General features: G+C 34.0%; 1 protein-coding gene across 1 annotated transcript in view; it reads right to left on the reverse strand.

Annotated features, from left to right (window-relative positions):
• Positions 1–20,146, reverse strand: part of BRINP3 (bone morphogenetic protein/retinoic acid inducible neural-specific 3) — a gene marked incomplete at its 5' end in the record, with an annotated part of 138,532 nt that overhangs the window by 102,415 nt on the left and 15,971 nt on the right. Inside the window, one exon of the mRNA XM_012726775.1 lies at positions 669–774. Within this exon, the coding sequence (XP_012582229.1) occupies positions 669–774 (106 nt within the window). The remainder of the gene's footprint in view (positions 1–668; positions 775–20,146) is intronic.

Below are 20,146 nucleotides of genomic sequence, written 5' to 3' on the forward strand. Positions count from 1 at the left end.
GCAGTGGCTGGATATAGCTTCATAGTGCTGCACTTTAGCCCATTGCACCAGCAGAGAGGCCCAGGAGCAATTATATTGCATGTACAAGTTTAAAAAGTTAAAAGAAGGTCTACACTGAAAATCTGCATAAACCATGCTCCTCTCAATAACATTTCTGAATTCAGAATACTCTAAATTGAGCCAGACATGGATAGAAATATTTCACTCTTTGCTTAAAAACAAAGTACTAACCACATACATCTCCCAAACTATCTATATCTCATCTATATTTGTAGCCACACTATTTATTCATCTATCAAATGGGCCACCTAACTAAACTATCTAGCTAACTAACAAATTAATTAAAAATGAAAACCACAATTCTCTAAGTTAAGGTTTAATGTACTAAAGTGATCCTTTCATATCAGATTCTTCAGAGATGGCAGTTTTCCCAGTTGCTAAATATATTGCTACAATAACTTCATACACTGAAAAGAAAGAAAACAACTGAATTTTGCCCCCTTTTTTTTTCATTTGGCCTGGTATGTTTTTATCTATAAATAGGTAGGCATTGTGAAAGTTTCAACAGCTTATTGGTATGCCTATGGCTTATATTTAGAAAAAGGAAATCACAACTGGATAATTGCCATCCAAGATCAAAGAAAATAAATGAAATTTTACCTACATACCTTGCAACTGAATCTTATTCTCAGGACTCTGAACCAGAACAGAACTGACAGAATCTAGGTTGTCATAGTTACTGCAGCCAAGAGGACCCGTCCGTGTTTCTGTTACCTGGCGAACAAAGCATCAACTTTATTACACAAATCAGACTTTACCATGTTGTTTTAGTTCAATGTAGTTGTCACACCCTGCAGTTGTAGATTTGACAGGAGACATCACTAAAAGGTCTCGGATCTGATACACACCAGCAATGTACATACTTAAGCACAGAGGAGACAAATAACTCCCTTTGTTTTCAATCCCATTTTCTTCCCTTTGACCAGCCATAAATCTTCTAGAAGAATAATGGAAGTCTTTTTTGGCCCCAAACATTACTCATCCGAGGTCACTGATTTTATCCAGGCTATGACAAGGGCATGCTCCGTTAGGCAGAGAATAAGTTCTGACTTATAGAAGAATTTTCATTTGTTTGGTTCTTCATTTTTCTTCACTAAATCAGAACCACACACCAGGCTACAGTCTAAAAAGTGATTTTTTTTATTATTTTAATTAAAAATCTATAATTTTCTGTTATTCATGGTGTCATCAAAGGCTAAATTCTTCTGCTTGCATACGTCTCACCCCCACTTCCCAACAGGCAGGCAAGAGGACTTTCTTAGTTCTGAGGTTTTTCATATAAATGCTCTTCACTCTCACCCCACCTTGGTTAGAAGAACACCTTTCTTGCCTTTTCTAGTTGATGTTATCTATTCTCAAGATTAAACTCATGTTAAAGTCCCCACACAAAGAATTCCTTACTGATTTCCACTTGTATTACTCTACCACTTTACAAAAATTATGACTTCCAGCACACAGGCTTAGTTCTTAATTATGGACTCTCATACTACACGGTGATTTTCCCTTGGGTGTCTTGGGATGGAATTTAGGTGAGATGAGTTTAAATAGTTATGTGAAACTGTAAATTTATTTTGAGGATAATATTTTTTAAATTAAACATTTTAAGGCAGACACATATTCTAGTGATCTTGTTTTTTGAAAACAGTATATCTTAACAACCAGAATTTGAAAAACATAATTCACATCATTTCATTCTATGACTCACATTTCTGTACTGGTGTTGCATCTCATTCAGAGAGATAACCAGAATTATTTCTAGGACCAAATCAAAACCACAATGAGATACTGCCTCATACTCATGAGAACAGCCCATATCAAAAAGACTAGAAATAACAAGCACTGGAAAAAATTCTGGAGAAAAGAACACTTGTACTCTGTTGATGGGAATTTTGACCGGTCCAAGCCTTATAGCAAACGCTACAGAGGTTTCTCAAAATATTATAAATAGATCTACCCATATGATCAGCAATTCCAAATCTAGTTATCTACCTGAAGAATGGAAAAACACTGATTTGAAGTGATACATGTATGTCTGTGTTAAATGCAGCACAATTTACTATAGGCAACATATGGACACAGTCTAAGAGCCCAAGGACAGAATTAGAAAATGTGGCATAGGCACAGAATTAAATACTACTCAACTGTAATAAAAGATTAAATCTGGACATTTCTAACTACCTGGATGGAACTTGAGGGGAAAGTGATAAATGAAATAATTCAGAAGGAGAAAGATAAAGACCAGGTGGTTTCACTCACATGTGGAATGTAAAGAAATAAAAGTAAAGGTCAGACAAAACCAGACTATGATTGCCTTAGTGATGGATGTGTTGTGATAGCACGCATCCATGCGAGGTATATTTCTGTGCCTCTGAGTCAAATACAATGTATACCAATGTTACCTCAAAAAAAAAAGTAAAAATAAATATTTTTTTCAAAATAAGAAATGTTTCTATTAAGACAACAGTGACAGAAAAGAGAATATAAGAACCAAGATAGAAATCAATTAGAAAACAGTACCAAGTACAATAAATTTATCTAACTGTATCCATAATTATTTTAACATCCATAGACTAAAACTACCAAATAAATGACAGAGGTTGTCAGGATTTAAATTATACTTCTTTCTTCTTCTTCTTCTTTTTTGCATAGACAAACTGAGGTATAGGTGAGAGATGCAGGGGACTGAGATGATTCACCAGAGACAGAGTGGGGAGCAGAGCATGTGATTTTATTTTTTTTTTAACTGTCATGCATTGCAGAACCAAGCAGCTGGCAAAACAGGAGAGGTTTGCCACGCCACATGTGAGTAGCTCCCTGGCCGGGATCAAACTTAGCAGTAGCTGTGATAGTAACAAGACTTAAACCATAGGTCACCAGGGGGGGCGCTCCAAACCCCATTTTAAAAGTAAATAAACTTGTATTTTAAACGTCAATAGATGGAGAAAAAAAATATGTCACAAGAGAGCAAAAGTTGTTATTTAAATTCAGACAGAAGGGACTCAAAGGTAGAAGGACTCCATGGATTAATGCAGCCTCTGTGTGCCTTGGTGGTGAGGAAGATCTAGAAATATTCATCAGAAGAGGTTAAACAAAGAAAAATTTATATGTAAATAATATCAAATGGGCTTTCCATAGTGAAAAAAGCATCGGTTCTCAAAAAGATATAACAATTGTTGGTTTGTGTGGGATGTGAGGACATATGTTTGATGGTTGTGATCCTATACCTCAAAATCATAATTATGAACAAAGAGGTGGCTGAAGATGTTATTTTCATTAGGAATCTTTAACACAAAAGAATACTTAAGGTATTTTGGGGGGACCTCTTGAGGAGAACGCAGCAATGCCAGCATACACAAATGTGAAAGCTGGCATTAGTCTCAAAATGTCACTGGTGTCACATATACAGATGAGGATCCTGGAGACCAGGAAGCCTCTCGACTTCACTCCACATCATGTTCACCGAACAAGAGCTGGAACTCCTGATACAAAGATCAAGCACCCATCCCTAAAGGACTTTCCAAGACCAATACTTAGGCTTATGAACTCTGTGCTTGTGTTGGTCAAATTCACATATTATCTCTCTTTCATAAAATAAAATTAAGCACAATCTAATTAAGCCAGATTGATGTTAGGTTGGTTAGAATGGTGGAGTGCCTTGGATTATTTTCATGAACAATAAATATTTCTATGGAATGCTGCTTAATATAATTTTGATTGTAGGCCAAATGAATTAAATTTATTATAAGTTTTAATTTATTAATGAAATAAAATATGCCTCCCTACAAATTCTTGTATTATTCTATACTAGATGTCCAAAAATTTTAATAAAAAAATCAAAGTTCAGTTATATCATAAGACATCTATGCTTGTTTCTGTTGCTAAGTTCTAATTTCCTATAGTTAAAACTATCAAACTATATGAAAGTATACATAAATGCTAAATCATCTTGATTCTTCACACAATAATGAGCATTATTCCTAGCTCATGATGTGCAATTAAAGTCATGATTTAAATTATATTTGACACTGTCAATGCTTTCTTGAACCTACTCCAACCATTTAATAGGAGTTTAAAACAGTCTGTGATATATAATCAATGCACAATGAATGATCTCTTCACATGAGAAGTACAAACACAAATCAAATACAAATTCAATATGAAAGATCACATGATATTTGCTGAATTACTTATCTATGTAATTATTTGTCTGTGCAATTAGCTTATCTAGAACTTTATGCTGAACCCCCTCCCCCAACTCTATTCCTAATATTTTCAATAGGTAACAATCTTTAAATATTAGCATCATTTCATTTTAAGATTGATTTTTTGAGAGCTGTCTTTTATAGAATCTGTCTTCTACAGAAAGAATAAAGTCATCCAAAGCATGAGGGAAAACAGCATAATTATAAACAATATGAAGTTACATATATCTACAGAACAGGTACAAGATAAACAATATAACTTTGAATTGCAAAACGCAAATAATGACAAACAATGTAGACCAAAATAAAGTATGTGGAAAAAAGGAAGGTTTGAAGGGAGAAATAAAAGAAGACTCAATTTATTTTTAGGACCAAGCCTGAACTTTTCTTTTGGAAAGTAGTTTGCACTAGTATTTGCCATTGAGAGTCCAGGCATGGTAACTGTGATTGCCTTCTTTCTCATACCCCATAAATTATGCTTCCATGGAATAATGTACAAAACACCACTAATAGACACCCACAGGTAAACCCACTGAGAGATGCTGTACACCCTCTGAACACATTAATATGTAGACTAACACAAGAAACTGGGAAAGAGAAGTGTGTCCTCAGGTTCTGAATGTGCCTATTCAGGGAGACAAGCCTCAGTAAGCTAGACACAATTTAGTCAGAACAAGACTGCCAGATAACACAGGGATCCTCTGTGTTAAACCATGGTTACTGTTGATTTTAAATGGGGAGCACTTGACAGGACTTGAAGAGGCCAGATCTAGAAGCTCACTTCTACAGATCTTATTTTGATTTACATTTTTAAATAACAAGACTTCCAAAATCACAGCAATTGCAGGAAACTCTGTGGCAAATAAATAAATAAATAAATAAATAAATACATACATATATGAAAATCTTCCATGTAGTCCCTAACTACATGCATATACATTTAGAGAACTGGCATTTTTCTAAAAGCTACATCTGTAGGAGCTATAACTGATAATGTTACACAAAAACCAGTCTTACACTCCATTATATGAGGTCTGAAGGGATATTGTTATTACACCACAGTGGGCTAAGTATTTTTTGATGTATTCAGTATTAAGAGACAGAAAAGGAAAGTTGCACTGCCACAGGGCAGATACAAGCAACAAACACATTGCACTTCGCTCAGCACGGTGTACACCTTCTGATTCCAGGCATCATTAGGTAGTCAATGCTGAAGGCCTCCATGCACTTTCCCCAGACCAGAGGCATTACAGTTGCAGGAACTCAAAGCCAATCGTTCTTTACTGTTGCATCACATAAAAAAATAAATGGAATCCAAGGTGGCACTTTTACATTTCTTGTAGGATCGAAAACTGAAGTAAACTATTTAGGCAAGATTTTATTTTTATTTTTTAGGTGATGGGTTGCAATCTCATTGCATTATTAAATCTCATTGAAATGACTACTAACTTGAAAACAAACAAACAAACAAACAAAAAGCACACACAGCAGAGGGCCCTCCCTGGTGGCGTCATGGGTTAGGACACAGCACTGTAGTTGGGGCTTCAATGAGAGTTGGATCCTGCCCGAGGTGACCCACACGGCACGGCAAACTGCTCCAGACCAGGCCGCGGTTACCCTCAGCAGTGTACTTCCTTCATCTGCCTGCTCTGATCCCAGCTCTGTCTTCTGGTGAATCCTCTCACTGCCCCTTCACCTCTGGCTTATATCCCAATTATGTACACATAAATAAATAAATCTTTAAAAAAATACAACAGCAGAAATATTTCTACACTCAAGAAGTTCAAAATATAAATGCTATTTCTTCATCATTCTTGTAAATTATCATGTAAAACTCATAGCATTTTAAAATTATTTCCAGCAGTGATGTTGTTTGTGATTTCAGATCAAAAAGAGTACCAGTTTAAGAATCTTTTAGTAATTTAATACAGCCATTAAATAAAAGGGATTATCCCTTATCCCATATTGCTTCTCCCTTGGAGACTGAGATCTCTAACAACAAAAATAGATAAGTAAATAAATGTATATATCGATCAATCAATACATAAAATAATGTATTTTTCCCTACAATTTTCTCTTATTCCCTTCCCAAACATTTTGATATCTCTCACTTCAACTACTATCAGCTATTCGCCTACCTTGATGTGTTTACTCTCTTCTTTGATGGAATAAGCAAATACCAAACCTGCACACACCCGAGATGCTACAGACTAATCTGTAACTGAGCCAGCGCCACCCACTTCCCAAGCTAGAGCTCTGCCAAGACGAGTGAGCAGAGGGTTACCCTGAAAAGAGCTACTTTCCTGCGAAGCATTTATGATTTATTCAATGCATTGTTAATTTTATCAGTGTGTTTATGCCTGGACACAATTTGTCTCATTGTGGCTCACCTGAAGTCTCAGGCAAGTAGTGAACAGTGAGCTGATGATCTGGAGGATATGGAAACTTACCAACTGATGATTTATTTTGCTTCTATTGACACAGCAACTAAAGCGATGCAGATGTAAATACCAAGTGTTGTACAAGAAGAACTTGGCACCATATTGGAGGAGGATGGCAGCTACACCCAAGGACCGTCATGGCGAGCAATACATTCAAAGTGCACCCCAGGACAATCTGTCACTGTCAAAACGACAACCTCAAAATGCTCTCCCATCCTGGGGAACTGAAGCCAAGTACCTGCCTAGGTACGTACTTCTTTTGTGTCTAAAATGTAATAGAACAACTTCATTGTTCCTTAAATTTTTCTCCTTTAATTTAGGAGCTAGTATAGTTAGATTAAATTTCCCACAGCACTCACATTTTATTTTAAGGGTTACTTCTACCAAAATGTTTTTGATATTCCTCTAAATTCTATATTCTACCTCACTATCCTGATATGTTTATTAAACTCTTTTTGTTGCTTGTTTTTAATAATACTATGTAACTTTTTAAGAGAGCCTTTTGACATTTCAGCAGTTTGGAATATTTCATAATTCTTTAAGCATCTCAAAAGCTTCAGCTCTCTTTTTAAAACAGGATGACGAATGTCTGTGCACAGACTAAACATTCATACTGAGACTGTCCTATCCTTCCATTTGTCACCCAATTAAACAAGTGCTTGAGAGAGCTGATAAGCTCACCACACTAAAACTCAACAGACACAGGCATAATTAGAAAGACAGAAGTGGATTCTTGTTTCAATTGGCCACAGAAAAAGTTCTGCACTAGATTCTTTCTTTTTCCAAAACATAAACTGGCTTTGATCAAAAAAGAAAGGGCAAATCCAAATATTTTAGCAACTGATTATTACTGAAAGTCAGCACTAAGATGACTTCAAATGAACAAAGATAATTATATAAGAGGAAGAAAAACTTACAGTCCAAGTGAATTACATTAGTATCAAAATTCTAAGAGCTCAGAAAACAACAACAACAAAATATTGGTTAAATCTTTCCAACATATTATAATCGCATTATGCAATATGGTCCTTTTCTTTGACCTTTTTTAAAAAATTCATACATACCTTGAGGATTATAATGAATATATTGGAAAAATAATGGAAGCTTAACAAATGAATATACATATAAGGAATGTATTTGTATATTTTCTGGACTAAATTTAGTAATGAAATATTAAAGGTCCAATGTAAACTGTCACTGCCAATCCTGCCTTCCACTTCTGTGATCTTGCCCTCTAATTCTGTTTATACTTCCTCTTGATTATTTCACCAGAGATGTGGGTATCAAAGGAACTTCTGTCCTTCCAAGTTACCTCTGGGGACTTACTGAGAAATGCTTTCCTGGTAATAAGCATTTCTCAGGTACATCCAAGAACCACATGGTTATAGTTTCAACCATGTGTTTCTGTCTCCCCTGAACACTAAAACACTAATTTATAACAAAAATCTTAGAGGAAAAAATGATTCCTCAGTGGGTACATCATGCATGTGTTCTCCCTTTTTCTATGAAAGTTTATAAACAAAATCCTTCATTCATTTACCTCAGTGATATTTTATTATTTTAATATTGTCAAGGGAAAATTTTTTAAAGAAGTGATTCATTCCCAACAACTCAACCTTGACTCATTTTATTGCTTATCTAAAGTTTTGTTTTAATTATCCTCTGTGGAAGTTTTTCAAAATTAGAAAATAAGTGAACCTGTCTTTTTAAATCAATTGTAATTTCATCTTCTTTTTAGCTGACTAATAAGAAGTGTTTACTGGGTAATGTGTATGGGCCTGTAGGAGAGGCGGCACTTTTATTTAAGCTGTTTCTGGTTGACTCCCCCCACACCCCCACCTAAGTCAGTATACATTGAATTTCTTTTAGTGATATAACTATAGCATCTCCATTTACAGCCCTTTCATTGTTTCTGAAAGATTATTACTAATTTCTGGCAATAAGGAAAGCAGGTAAGCAGGTTCGATAGATTGTTCCTGAATGAAAACCTAGATGACTCTAACCTATTAATATTACATGAGATTTAGACATGAAAACTGTAAAGAGGTACAAAATCTTTAGGAGTGACCTCGATTTGTCTTTGAGCTTTTTCACAGAGTTCAGGCTACAGAAAATGACACTCAATTTATTAGTAATATAGTTCAAAATACAAACATCTATAGTATGTTTAATTCTATCAAAATGCTAAATTTCCAGCCATGAAAGATGATGTTATTAGGTTACCAGGAAGGGAATCAGACTATAGAAATAAAATTGATATCTGTCTCCAGTTTTATCACATGTTAGGTATGAAACCACCAGCATGGAGTTCCTGAAGCGTCTCTATATTCTCCCACTGAATAAAAAAACTTGCAATGGCCACGGGAGAATTTATACATATTTATTTACACACATATAAATTTACATATGTGCACATAAAACTTGTGTATGTGTAATACTATATATAATTGTGTTTATAAATGTGTGTGTATATATATACATAGCTGATCAAATATTTTAGCTCCATACAAATATATATTTTTGTTATAATAAATGGAAGCAACGTCTCAAAAGTATAATTTTCTTATTAATCAAGATTCTGTTACCACTCAGGGTCCAAATTTATGCTTCATCAAATAATTTTCCCTGTTCCCCATTTCTCACCCATCTTTCCCTTTCTCTTCTATTAAACATATATTTTAAATTATTAAACAATGAAAATAAATTATATGAAATTAGCTAAGTAATTTTTGTGGCATGTATATTCAAAGTGCTAAACTTATCCTCTAGTTTACTACAGTTACAATTATATTCTATAGTTTGACCTTTTGATAGCTTAGACATATAGCAATATTGTTGTTTCTGTGGAATGTACATCATGATATTCTATCAAATCATATTATGTCCCATCAATATTTTTTGTAATTTCAGCATATGAAAAAGTAATCTGGCTTCTAGCCCTAAGTCCAATTCTCCCTTTTCCTAAAATAATTTAATGTATGTATGTATGCATGTGTATATATATATACACACACACACCAAAAAATTAGTTATCTTTAAGTTTTTCACATACAAAAGGAGATAACTTATGTAAATGATTGTTCAATTCTTTTGATTAATTCCTAACTTTATTTAAATAGTGGTACAAGGGGGAAGGGGGGGTTGGATATTCCTTTTTGTTTTTACTTTTTTCTATTATTTTTGTCTTCTACATGTCCACTCTACAGAATATCAACATTTAACTGTATGTACACATTTTTGAAAGAATGAACACATACAGCAACAATTTCTGTCAAAATGAGCATCAAGTAAAGTGAGCTATATTAAAAAATCAAGCAAAATTTCATATATTATGTTAAATAATTATTGAAAATTTTATCTCTTTTCTAGGTCATGATTTTCTATAACCATTATTTCATTTTAGTTGGAATTTTCAAAGTTTAACTTGGACCAAAGGTGAACTTGTTTGAGAGTTTGAACTAAATTGCTTTAGCCATTTTTGAGTTATGTGAAAGTCTGAGTACATTTTTCATGCACCTTGCTAAAACAGGTTTCAACCTTTCCTACTTACATAAGTCACAAATGACTAGTGCTGTATATTTTAAACTTGACAGGATTACTATGTTTCTCAGTGAAATCTCACAATTTAAAATAAAGTATCTCATTTTTAATATGACAAAATTTTCCACTTCTGAGTTCCAAAATTGCTAATAGAGGACTATAGTTTAAAAGTAAAGAAAACACAATTAAGGTCATCTAAGATTTCTGTCTAGAATAGATAGAAAAATTGATATAGAACAATATCAGATTATTGTAACATTTCAGGGCAGAAATGTTAGGCAGTTAATGCACTTTAAACTGCACTTTAAAATGTAAAAGTAATTTAACCTCAACCTTTTACAGTCCAGCTGGAGGGAAAAAGCAGCAATCTGAAATATAAAGTCTATGTCTAGCACATTCTCCAGTGAGTTTGATCACTTAAATGTTGAGTTTCTTTTAAGCAGTCTGATGTCAGAAATATCTGTTATCAAGTGGCATAAAATAAATTTGATATTATATCTCACATCACAAATTACTTTTCATACCTAGCCAGGTCTTCTTTAATTCCCTGGGCAAAGAATGTTCAAGTTTTAAGATGAAGGAATAATGAATTAAATGTGCGGGATGTTAAAAAATAAAGATGCGGGGCCCTCCCTGGTGGCGCAGCGGGTTAAAGCACAGCATTGAGAAGCTAAAGCCACTTCCGCATGAGTTTGATTCCCGCCTGCCCCAGAGGTGACCACATGGCGTGGCAGACCTCTCCTGACCCGCCCGCTGCTCCACTCAGCAGTGTACTTTGTCGATCTGCCTGTTCTGCTCCCCACTCTGTCTCTGGTGAAGCCTCTCGCCGTCCCTGACCTCTGGCCTATACCCCAGTTCTGTATGCACAAATAAATAAAAATCTTAAAAAAAAAAAAAAAGTAAAGATGCAATATCCTTATTAAATTTTACATTTACATGAAGGGGATGTCATATTTTAAACTTTATTTAAACTCCATCCAGCTTCCTGAGATGGTTTTGATTCTCTATTTGTCTTCTTTCTAGTTTCCACCAATTTGACTGATCTGTGCTTTATTTCATTACTTAAGTCAGTGATGAGATGACTGAATAGGAAGGATCAAAAACATTGTGTTTTTCAGTTCTAGAGATTATTATCTTTGATACATTTGATATAATAGGAAAGGGAAAAGAAAAAAAAAAAAAAAAACAACTCCAAGTACTGTGTGACTTGGTAGTTTGGTTCAAGGAAATATTGTAGGGGATTTAACTTGGAACAGTATTCAGGTTGCATTTGAAATATGGTAAACGAAGCCAAAAGAGTAATACTATAAAGCTAGGGAGATTTATACTAGGAATGCCTCAACTAGGTTCTTTCTTATCTGTACTGGAAAGAAGGTATAGAAATTACAGAAATCTGCAGAATCTGCTGCCTAGGTCTAGAAAATAAAACAAGAAAATGGAATAAAAAAGGTTTACTCATAAGCATTTAGAATGTTATAAAAAATGTTGAAACAGGCACACTCATTTCAGGTTATTTTAAAAATTGGAAGGAATTTGGGTCTGGGATGGAGTTTATGAACCTATTTTAGAGTTGTCAATATAGTGTCAAAGGTTGACAAAATCTGAGATACATAAAACATGTTCTTTGACATTCTTTTGTAACTCTTATGCTTCTAATTGTTACAATTAGTTCAACACACACCTATTTATTAATAATAATTTCTTTATATTATATGGATAAGTTGATAGTACCTAATGGTGTAGGTTATTTTTGATCTCATACCACAACTCACACTTTTTAATTATCTACAAAATTACAAAAACTTACAAATAAATTATTTGTGAAATAAATTATGTTTTCCTAAAGGAAATTAAAACTGATATAATTCAAGGAATGGGGAAACAAACTTTCCCTTATCTTATGTCATGATAAATGTTGTTATAAAGATAGAAGGCTAGTCAAAACCTCTTACATACAATGATCTTAATATTAATAACTAATGATAACAACCTAGGCAAAAATTGAACTTGACTGCTTATACAAAAGATTGTGTAAATTTGAGAGCCTTAAAGTTACTTCTATTCTTTGACATCAGTGAGGCATTACTTAAAATGACCTAAAAACCAATTTTTCAAATAGCCCTACACCGATGTTAATGGAAACACATACGATGACCAGAATTCTTAGTCTTTTACTAGGCTCAGTGTCTTTTTGTAAATTCCAATTAACTGTTATAATTTAGTTCTCATAAGCAACCTGCCATTTTCTATTCTTGAATTAGTTTCCTTCTTAGTGATTCATTGAAAAGGGTTAATGAATCACTAAAAAGGATAAAAGGTAGAGGAATACTGACTTATATTTACTCTTTCAGATTATTTTTATTGTTTTATGGTTAGTGATTGCTTCTTAGTCCTCTGCTTATCTGCTTCATCTTGTAATAATGGGTATACTCAATAAAGTTAACATTATATGGCACTTAGCAAATACCACACACCTTAAATATATTATTATTATTTTTCTTTTAAAGATTCATTTATTTATGCATGCATTTATGGGTACAGACCAGAGGTGCAGGGACAGTGAGAGGACTCACCAGAGAAAGAGTGGGAAGCAGAACAGACAGATCTACAAAATACACTGCTGAGGGAGCAGTGGGCGGGTCAGGAGAGGTCTGCTGCGCCATGTGGGTCACCTCCGGGTACGGATAAAACTCATGTTGAAGAGGCTTTAGCTTCTTAGTGCTGTGCCTGCTAGTCACCAGGGAGGGCCCTATTAAATATTTTGATCTTCATAAAAGCTGTAAACATAAGTGCTATTATTTTCTAATAATAGATAATTAAACTAGTAAGAGTATATAGTTAGCTTGAACAAGATTACTCAATCATAAATATAGAATTGGGTCATCTCATTGAAACTGTGTGACACCAGAGTCAGAGTTTTTCACTGCTCTGCAATCCTGACACCATCTGATATTGTGTGACATGATAGACAATGGGGTATATAAAGATATGTAGATAAATAGATAGTAAATAGATATTCTTTCTTATGAAATTAATTCTATCCATGGGAATACAACAGAACACTTTGTAAAAAGCATGAAATTCCTAACATTGCTTGTTAGGATAATAACACTACTATTGACATGTAGTTGGATCAATTTCAAAAAAAAAAAAGGGTGAACTAGAAGACAAAATTCTGTTTATATTATTTAACTTCATATGACATTTAATGGAATCTTTTAAAATATAGAGAAATAATGAAAAAGATCAGTAGATACCTGAGGTTTTGGTGATAGGAATGGAAGGATGAATAAGTAGAACACAGAGAATTTTTATACTCCGTCTACGACCATAATAACTGATACATGCCATTACACATGTGCCCAAACTCACAGGATATATAACACTGACGGGGGATGATAATGTGAGCTACAGAGTAGCTTCAACATGATGTGACTAAGTATGGTCTGTAATTGTAACAAATGACCGTATTACCAGCAGATGCTCATACTGGGGAAGCAATGTTTGTGATGTCAGGAGAATAGAGGAAATCCCTGTATTTACCACTCAATCTTATTGTGACCCTAAATTTTCTCTCAAATCATTCTCTTTGTAAAAATAAAGCAAAACCCAGATAGCTAATAAATCAATCCTAGTTAAGTACAATTTTTAATTTACTTTCCAGATGTTATCAAATATAAGAAAACCCACCTAATTTTTCGTTCAGTATTCAGACACTGATGATTAATATAAAGATAATTTTGAAGGAATTGACTTTCTTTGAACTCAGTATGTGAAGAGACACATCTCTCTCTAGGCTCTCTCTCCAGCAATGCATGGATCCAAAAGATAGTGAATCTGTCCATAGTTTTAAGGAAATATTTTTTTTCTCCCTTCTAGGTTTTATTATGGACAGCTGCTATTTCACAAATTCAAAAACATTTAACAAATATTTGTTGGGTGTCACTGTGTATAATACTGCATGTGTTCAATGCTAAGTGCTGCAGGCTTTTCAATGAGGGATTCTGCCAGGAACTTTCTATGCCACACTGATGGGATTCCCCTGTCCAGCTGTGCTGTGATGTTGATACTCTAGAGAACAGGAAGTGGGATATACAGAACTGTTCAAAAGAAAGAGCAACTGTGTGTTCTTAGTAAAAATAAGCTAGCTCCAAAATAAGGTTTCGTTTTTTTTCCTGCTTATTAGAAGAGCTGTTATTCTGCTACTCAGAGGCAGAAGAAATATGAGGATGTTGAAAGATTAAAACCTACTGGGATTCCTGTGGAACTTTTCAAAGCTGTTTCAGCATCCAAGCTTGTCGCAACTGCTTATCTAATTTTAGCAATCTGAAACTCTAGGGCTGCTTTAGTTTCTGATTGCTACAACATCATCAATTCTTCTCATGCTGAGTAAGATTCATTTAATTTCAATTAGCATTTATTGAGTTCCTATCTTGTAGTGTACTCTGTGTAGAAAGATAAGACAATGAATATGCTACCTTGAAATATACAAAGTGCTCAAGAACTGTATGCTATATGATAATAGATAACACTAGATAGTATTTTTTGAAGCTTGGCATTGTTCTAAGGGCTTTTCAAATATTAGTACATTGATCCTTAAAATAAATCTATATGATCACTGCTCTAGAGATGATGAACTTAAAGCAAGGAGAAATCTACTTTTATTTGTCCAGATATGATTAATGATCATCAGACCTTGTATAATCAGGTATTCTGATTTTAGAATTCATATTTTAAAATGTTTGAATAAAGGTGTAGTAGTGATTTCTTAAATGAATATATTTATGTTTTAAATGAAAAAGTGAAAGACAGTTAATTTTAAGACCTTTGAAGGCTTAATAAAATGTAGTCCATTTAAAGTAACAAAGCAGGAAATTTAGTAAGAAAAAAAAATATATGAGCAGTGGAATTACTTCTGGAAGCCAGTGGAAATTTTAGTGGAACATATGACTAATAAAAACAAACAAACAAACAAGCAAACAAAAAAAGAACAAAGCAACAAAACAACCTAGCTTTTTTTCATGGAGACTTTCAAAGGCCTCTATAACTTCCAAAAGACCGCTAACTACATGCACTTTAGTCTTGAAATACTGGTTGCATAACATCAAGCATAATTCCAGTGTTTCATTAGTTAAACTCTCCCACATATTACGATGTTCCCTCACTCTGCTCTCCCATTCTGACCTCATCAATATTTTAATCCCAAAGTCAGACATTTATTCTAACATACATATAGCCCAGCATAAAATACAGTTAAATTTAAATTGCATTACAACTTAAAATACATCAGGTTTTCCTTATTTTCCTCAATATTATAAATGAAATTTAAAAATCAATTAACATATAATATGAATTTCCATTTATATCTAATTGTCTAACAAAATGCATTTTATATATTTGCAGTGGGTATTTTTTGTAATGGTATCAATATGTTTGTTTTCACTTTACTAATGCTTTTTGAAAATAAAGTCTAGAACGTATTCCACTTCTAGCCCTCAAAAAAGTATTTATTTCCCTAGCATTTGGTTAAATGTCTTTGTGATGGCAAAGATTTTTTTTTTTAAAGATTTATTTATTTGTGCATACAGAACTGGGGTATAGGCCAGAGGTGCAGGGGCGGTGAGAGGCTTCACCAGAGACAGTGGGGAACAGAACAGGCAGATCCACGAAGTACACTGCTGAGGGGAGCAGCGGGCAGGTCAGGAGAGGTCTGCCACACCATGTGGTCACCTCCGGGGCAGGCGGGAATCGAACTCATGGGGAAGCGGCTTTAGATTTTCAGTGCTATGCTTTAACCCGCTGCACCACCAGGGAGGGCCAGATGATGGCAAAGATTTTAAAACTATTGGAAATAGTTGACACTGAAGACAATGGCATTCCTAGACCAATCAGCAGTGATTCGTTTTGATCTCTATTCTCTCCCTCTGAGCTGAGTAACTCAGGTTACTCTTTGTGTGGAAGCCAAGAACAATGACTGAGATGAGATGAGTGCTAGTGAAGTTCTAGTGAAGTTCTCTGTCTGTGGCCAATTCATTTTGAATCTGACTTTTATTAAATTTGTCTCATAGGAAATTGTATAACACTTAACAATAGTTAAAGAAGTATCATACAGTAAGAGCCTATTTATAAATCATCTAGGAACTTTCGAAAATCTATTTCTTTGCCAATCTGTCTTAAATAGTCTCATTTTTATGGTACTTATAGTTTCGATGGGAACAAGTATCTTGGTGTGATTATGGGAAGGCAAGTGGAAACCTTGAAAGGTTTTGTTTTTACAAATATAAAACAAAGACTGAAATATATTAATACTATTTTAACTTTTTAAAAGATACTAGAACTACTTGTTAATACTTATGACAGCTTATTAATAATTGTATAATAGTAAATAATATTAAATTGGTTATTTTTGAAGTTTTTTTAGATGCCTAGGAAACATAGAGTTGTTACATTTTTGTTTAAAATGCTCTACAGTCAAGAAAATCATGAGACAAGGAAATAAGAAAGCATGTCCTATAGTTGACCTATAGATGGGAAGAGGAGGGAAAAATATCTTATGAGAACAAGATGTTGGCATTGATAGAATGAGTTTGCGAAACATTCATTAGAAGTGTTTTCACAGAACAGTAGGAGGAAAGATGTCACATCAAATAGAGACTGTAATAAAGAGATCAAACTTATAAAATCAACCAATTGGATATTCAAGAATTGAAAAGGACAATGATTGAAATATATACATACACAAAGATATAAATATAAATATATATGCATATGTGTGTGTGTGTGTGTGTGTGTATAGACACACACACAAATATATCTATCTCACTAGTGGACACAAAGGTATGTATAAACTGGAATAAGTCATAAATAATGAATTTCAATATTGATCAGTAGAGATTATGGAAGCCATAGGAAATAATGTTAAGTAAATGAATTTTATTTGACTCAATGTATGCAATCAGTCTTAAAATTTTAAAAAAATTTTGAAAATACATATGAGGTGTTAAATTAGAATTTGCCCTAAATATACACTAAATTTAATCTTAACAATATTGTCAAGTGCATAAATAGTTTGTTAGACTTTTGAAATAAACAGAGGGAGATATATGTTGTATCATCTATTAGATAACTTCAGTCAAATACATTGAATTTTTTAATAATGTCCATGCTAGACATTATACTTGATGTGTTAGTTATTATATTTGTGTGTTGTTACTCTACACCAAAAAATGCTGAGAAATTTCAATTGATATAATTGCCATAAAAGGGGCAATATAGAAGTTAGTTAAGCAACATAAATATTTGAGCCATTCTTTCAATTTACAACTGTGTTAATGAAATATAATAGACATTTACACTCATAATTATGAGATAAAACAATAAATTATTCTATTCCATTTTTAAGAAATAGGCTCACAGTTAACAGTATTTGTTCAATTCTTTTTTGTTTTTGAAAAATTAACATGATATAAGGAAATATGAATATTCAGATTTCATCATGTTTTTAGGATTACTTGATGGCAATCATGTTTGACTGGATTTTTTTTAACATTATCACCTAAATGAGGGACAACTTTATACATTTGATGATGAAATGAAATGCCTTCTACATGGCATTGATCACAAGGTTTATTACCTAATTTAAAAAATCAGTAGGTCTTACTTACTACATTTAGATTAGGTCTTTAAAATATAGAAGCAACATAATGAGCCTTTAAGGATTTAGTAAAGTAGCTAAGTCCTTGATTTGAAAATATTACTAATGCACTTTGCATTGAATTCTTTCTTCAAGAATAAGGGACTTCAGAAGTCAAATGCCATTGGTTTCCACCTACACTACCCTCCACCTCCCGCCCTTCAGCCCTCTTACCTTGTGAACTTACATCTAAGCAATTATACTGCTGTAAATGCAAATGAATACCTTTATCTGTATAGTCACACATTTGACAACTGGTAAACATTTTTGTAGAATAACTAGGGTACAGGCCAGAGGTGTGGGGTATAAGAAGATTTACCAGAGACAGAACTGAAAGCAGAACAAGTAGATCTGCTGGTTGAAATGCACTGCTGAGGGAAGCAATGAATGAAACAGGGGAGATCTGCTGTACCATGTGGGTCAGCTCCCTGGTGGGGGATCAAACTCAGGCCATAGTGGTGATAAAGGTGAGATATAAAGCCTAGGCCACCAGGAAACCCCAATATCTGATGAAAATTAAGGGCACTCTCCCCAGAAAACTGCACATGCACATAAACAACATACAATTCAAGGAGCCTATAGATCCCCAAATGCTTGTAGAGATGACCTGAGCAAAGGGACTATCCTACAAATATGGAAATAACCCAAACTGCTCTTGACCCCATAGCAGACAATCACAAGTCACTTAAAATTACAAGAGCCTTGAAAAAACTCCAAGTCTACATTCAAAGTTGAATGGTCTCATTGCCCTGCCTCTTTTTCATCCCTGTGGCTGCACTCCTTGTGTGCTTCTGCACTAAATTCTCAGCCATCTTGTTACCTCTGCATGTGCTCAAAATATGTCCAGTATGATCACCTTTCTTGTGGTGAATGCTAACAAACACTTCTCGGTGAACCTCTTTGGTGAACCTATTCACTCGTAGGCATTCAAAGTTAATCCTGTCTCTTATTTCTCACAATTCATTCCTCTTTTGGAGTTCACTTCCACCATACAGCTAAATAATAAGCTTTCATTAAATGTTATTGCCAATTGTAACTCTAGGGTCTAAGAAAAACATCTGCACGCAATACAGTGCAACATTAGTGGTCAGGAAGAGTAGGAACAAAGAGGGAAGGAAGCAAAATGGACTATGGTGATGGACTCTGGGTGATTTGTGGGCAAGTGTTCTACATTGGCAATGCCTGACAGTGTAGATCTCTCCTGTCTCACCTGTTGCTCCCCTCAGCCGTGTACTTTGTTGACCTGCCTATTCTGCTGCTCACTCTGTTGCTGGTGAATCCACCCAATGCCCCGCACCTCTGGCTGTACCCCATTTCTGTATACATAAATAAATAAATCTTTAAAATTAAATAGATAACCCATGTCTTTTGTGATACCTACTTCTCTCGTGAAAAAACAAAATTGCGTACAAATAACAATTAAGTTTTGACATGCAATGTGAACCAATGTTTCTTAGCTTGAGTATAAAAACTATTGTCTAACTCTGCATGGTGCTCAGTAGAAAAATCAATAATTATATAATAAACACACTTACAACAATGATACCTTCTATTAGAAAATACTGTTTAACTCACTGTTTATATCATTGAAATTGATTTCTCAAAAAGTCTATTTCTCCTCAGCAACCTCAGCTAAATCTCTCTACTACCACACTTTATAATATTTTTAAATTAACTAAAACATTTGAAGCAATACTGAGCTACATATTTAACTCTACAGCACAAAATTATATATTTGATTACTCAATCAAGTCCTACACTCATTAGTAGAATAACTATAATTGTGCAATTTACCCTTCCTCCTCTTTTATTAATATTGAAGATAGGTGGTATTATTTTTGTAACACTTAAGCTAAAGATACTTCATATCATCTCTTACTGACTTCTGCCTATTTTGACAAAATACTTACCTTGGGCTAACTTGTTAATTTCATAAAATGTAATTGCATATGTAATGATATATTTTCATGTTAATTTTAAGTTAATTTTGGGTTATGAATGACTTTAAATAAGAAATTTTCTTTATACTTTGCTTGCTCTTAACTTAGTCCTGGACCCCACTATTTCACTGTGCTATTTCTTAGCTCTCTAAGTTGTGCCATGGCCATCAACCAAATACAGTATGAACTATGTCGCCAGAGAATTGATGTCAAAGACTCTTGTTTTAGAACAACAGTCTCTATCAAGCCTCTCTCTTTCTCTTTTCTTAC

Source organism: Condylura cristata, unplaced genomic scaffold (genome assembly GCF_000260355.1).
Source record: "Condylura cristata isolate star-nosed mole 26May11 unplaced genomic scaffold, ConCri1.0 scaffold00018, whole genome shotgun sequence".
NCBI lineage: Eukaryota > Metazoa > Chordata > Mammalia > Eulipotyphla > Talpidae > Condylura > Condylura cristata.